General features: G+C 44.3%; 1 protein-coding gene across 2 annotated transcripts in view; it reads right to left on the reverse strand.

Annotated features, from left to right (window-relative positions):
- Positions 1 to 3362, reverse strand: part of LOC106882824 (cell cycle checkpoint protein RAD1) — a 22376-nt gene that overhangs the window by 14466 nt on the left and 4548 nt on the right. For both annotated transcript variants that reach the window (XM_052968986.1, XM_014933609.2), the window contains exon 3: positions 2388 to 2482. In XM_052968986.1, coding sequence (XP_052824946.1) covers positions 2388 to 2482 — 95 coding nt within the window. The remainder of the gene's footprint in view (positions 1 to 2387; positions 2483 to 3362) is intronic.

A 3362-nucleotide genomic window follows, 5' to 3' on the forward strand; every position in this document is an offset into this window, starting at 1 on the left:
ATATATATATATATATATATATATATATATATAAAGTGTTAGGTGTGATGTACAGAAATTAAATATTGAGAAAATTGGACAGGAGAGCTAGGAAGAAGGGGAGATAATAAAATACTGGTGATCCCAAAACAAAAGTGCGGGTGCGTGTGTATGTGAGAGTGTGTAAGTGAGAGTGTGTAAGTGTGTGCATGTGGATAGTGGCTAGTGACTTTGATGTGTTGATGTGTAAACGTGTATGTCAGTAATGTGCGTGGTGTTGGTACTGGGAAGTGGTCATTGCTAGTATGTGTGGAGTGGTGGTATGTGGAGGTGTGGGGATGTGAGGGTGGGGTGTAGGTCTGGGGTGAGGATGTGGGAGTGGAGGTAGGGTATGTGGGAGTGGCATGTGTGGTGTGGATGGAGGATGGTATCAATGAAGAGAGAAGGTAGGTAGGAGTGAACAGAAGAAGTAGGTGTCAGATGAAGAGAGGAGAGGAGGGGAGTCAGATGAAGGTGAGAGGACAGTTGAGCCCATGTGGCAGAAAGGAGCAAAGAGAGAATATTAATTCTTGTTCATGGCAAATGCGTGTCGAATGGCCCCTGTGCAAAGACAATTTTAACACAGACAGGTGTTGTAATAAATAACTGGTAGAGCAGAAATGGTGCAAGATAGGGTTGTCATTGCTGAGTCTAATGTCTCGGAGGTGCTCCGTGAATCAGTCAGCCAAGCAGCATCCCATTTGACCCATGTACAGAGAAGGGCATGAGAAACAGTAAATGACGTTGCTAGAAGTGCAGGTAAAGGAGTCAGTGATATGATAGGGACGATGATGGGTGTCTGTGAGGATGGTGGTGTTGGAGAGGTAGGGGCAAGTGCGGCAGCGTGGGCGGGAGCAAGGGAACGAGTCACATTGAGAGGTGGGGTTAGGGAAGAAACTGTGGACCAGGAGGTCACGTAGGTTGTGGGCTTGTTTGAAAGTGGGAAGGGGTAGGTTGGGGAAGATGTGTGAAATGGAGGGGTCGGACTGGAGTCGCCGGAAGGCTCAAAGAATGGTGCATTGGAGAGGCAGGGTGGAGGGGTGGTAGGTGAGGGAAAATAGGAGATGGGCAATGGCAGGGTAGGTGCAGGGAGAGAGAGCAGAAGCATGGTCCATGGAACATGCTCTGGCAAGGGGATATCCATGAAGGATGAAGTGGCAAGCCATGAGTTGAGACTGAGTTTCAAAGTCATGGTTGTCACTGCAGAGCCTGTGCAGATGGAGGAATTAGGAGTAGGTGATGGAGAGCTTGGTGTGGGTACGGTGGGAGGAGGAGAATTTGAGTTATGAGTCTGAGTTGGTGTGTTTGTAGTGAGAGTGGAGTTGTATATGTTTACTGAAATATCAAGAAAGGAGATGGAAGTGTTGGAAATAGTGCAGGAGAATTCGAGAGCAGGATGGAAGGATTGGACAAAAGAGAAGAAGGATTCTAGTTGTTCACGGGAGAAGAGTGAGGTTGCACCGATACAGTCATCAATATAACGACCATATAGTTTGGAAGTGGGACCAGTGAATCTTCAAAATATTTGGGCCTCAACATAGCCAAGGAACAGATTTGTATAGTTGGGACACATTCTCATTCTCATGGCCACTCCTGAGACCTGTTGGTAAAACTCCACTGTGAACGAGAAGTAGTTGAGGGAGAGAACAAGTTCAGCCAGACAAAGAAGTGTGGATGTGTCAGGTTGGGGGTTGGGTTGAAGGTCTAGGAAGTGGCTGAGGGCAAGAAGTCCTTGGTTGTGTGGGATCACCATATATAGACTCTTGATATCAAGAGTGAAAAGACGTTTAGAAGGTCCAGGAGGGAAGGAGAAAGAGTTGAAAAGATGGAGAGCATGGTTAGTGTCATGGATGTGGGAAGGGAGGGAAGCCAATAGGGGGGCAAGGACACGGTCAAGGTATTTTGAGACCAGTTCTGTGGGGCAGGTACAGGCGGAGACGATGAGGTATCCAGGGTTGTTGGGCTTGTGGATTAAGGGAAGGAAGTAAATGGTGGGGGTACCTGGAGTGCGGACAATGAGTTTGGAAGTGGTGAGAGGGAGATGAGAGGAGGAGATGAGGTCATGGATAGTGGAGGACACAGTGTGTTGGTAGCTAGGTGTGGGATTGGAGGGCAGAGGGCAATAGAAGGAGGTGTCTTGAAGTTGGCAGATAGCTTCAGCCTTGTAGAGGTCTGCACGCCACACCACCACAGCTCCACCCTTGTCGGCCGGCTTTATGATAATGTCCTTGTGATGTCACACACATACATATACATATAAATACATATACAGCAAGACACGAAACATATACACAAACACAAAGATGCATAGAGAAAATACACAACCAACACCCACAAATCAAGATGACTAAAACAATAACTCTACTCACATCAGCACCAGTGGTGACCCATAACCACTGTAGCACATCTTGAGGCTGGTCATCACACCAGTGACTGAGCTGCTACCAAAAATAGTCAGACACTCCTACAAGACAGCAAAGAGACAGTGTTGAGGTCCAAAGTGATGGAATATCTTCTAATTTCTTTTAAAGACCATCGTCAACATCATCATTGTTTTTATGTCCACTTTTCCATATTTGCATGAGACAGATAGAATTTGACAAAACATATTTTCTACAGCAGGATGCCCTCCTGTCACCATCTCTCACCTGTTTGTAAGTAAAGTACCATGACTAGGCATACTTTCAAGGAAGAATGGAAATGAATTACACCACTTGTATGATGGTGAGGTTTGTTTACAACAATTGCAGGAAGTCAAGACAAGGAAGCATGCACACAAGATGGGTTTCTTTTCGGTTTTGTCTACCGAATCCACTCACAAGGCTTTGATTGGCCTCACACTATAGCTGAAGATGCTTGCCCAAGGTGCCACACAGTGGGACTGATCCAACAACTATGTGGTTGGAAAGCAAACTTCTTAACCACACAGCCATGCCTACACCAACTATTTTAATGACCATCTACAAGCAATTTAATGAGTAACCATGAGTATTTTAATTACTAATTATGAGTATTTTAAATGATTTTCAAAGTATTTGAATGACCATTTATGAATATTTTAACTGTAAGTACTTCAATGGGCATCTTATGAGTTTTTCAATCAATATTTACATAAGATGGTGAGCTGGCAGAAATGCTTAGCGGCATTTCGTCCATCTTCAAGTTCTGAGTTTAAATTCTGCTAAGGTTAACTTTGCCTCTCATCTTTTCGGAGTTAATAAAGTAAGTACCAGTTGAGTGCTGGGGTCAATGCAATCAACTTACCTCTTCCCTGAAATTGCTTGCCTTGTGCCAAAATTTGAAATCAATATTTACATATATATATATATATATATATATATATA

This window comes from Octopus bimaculoides, chromosome 6 (assembly GCF_001194135.2).
Source record: "Octopus bimaculoides isolate UCB-OBI-ISO-001 chromosome 6, ASM119413v2, whole genome shotgun sequence".
Classification (NCBI taxonomy): domain Eukaryota; kingdom Metazoa; phylum Mollusca; class Cephalopoda; order Octopoda; family Octopodidae; genus Octopus; species Octopus bimaculoides.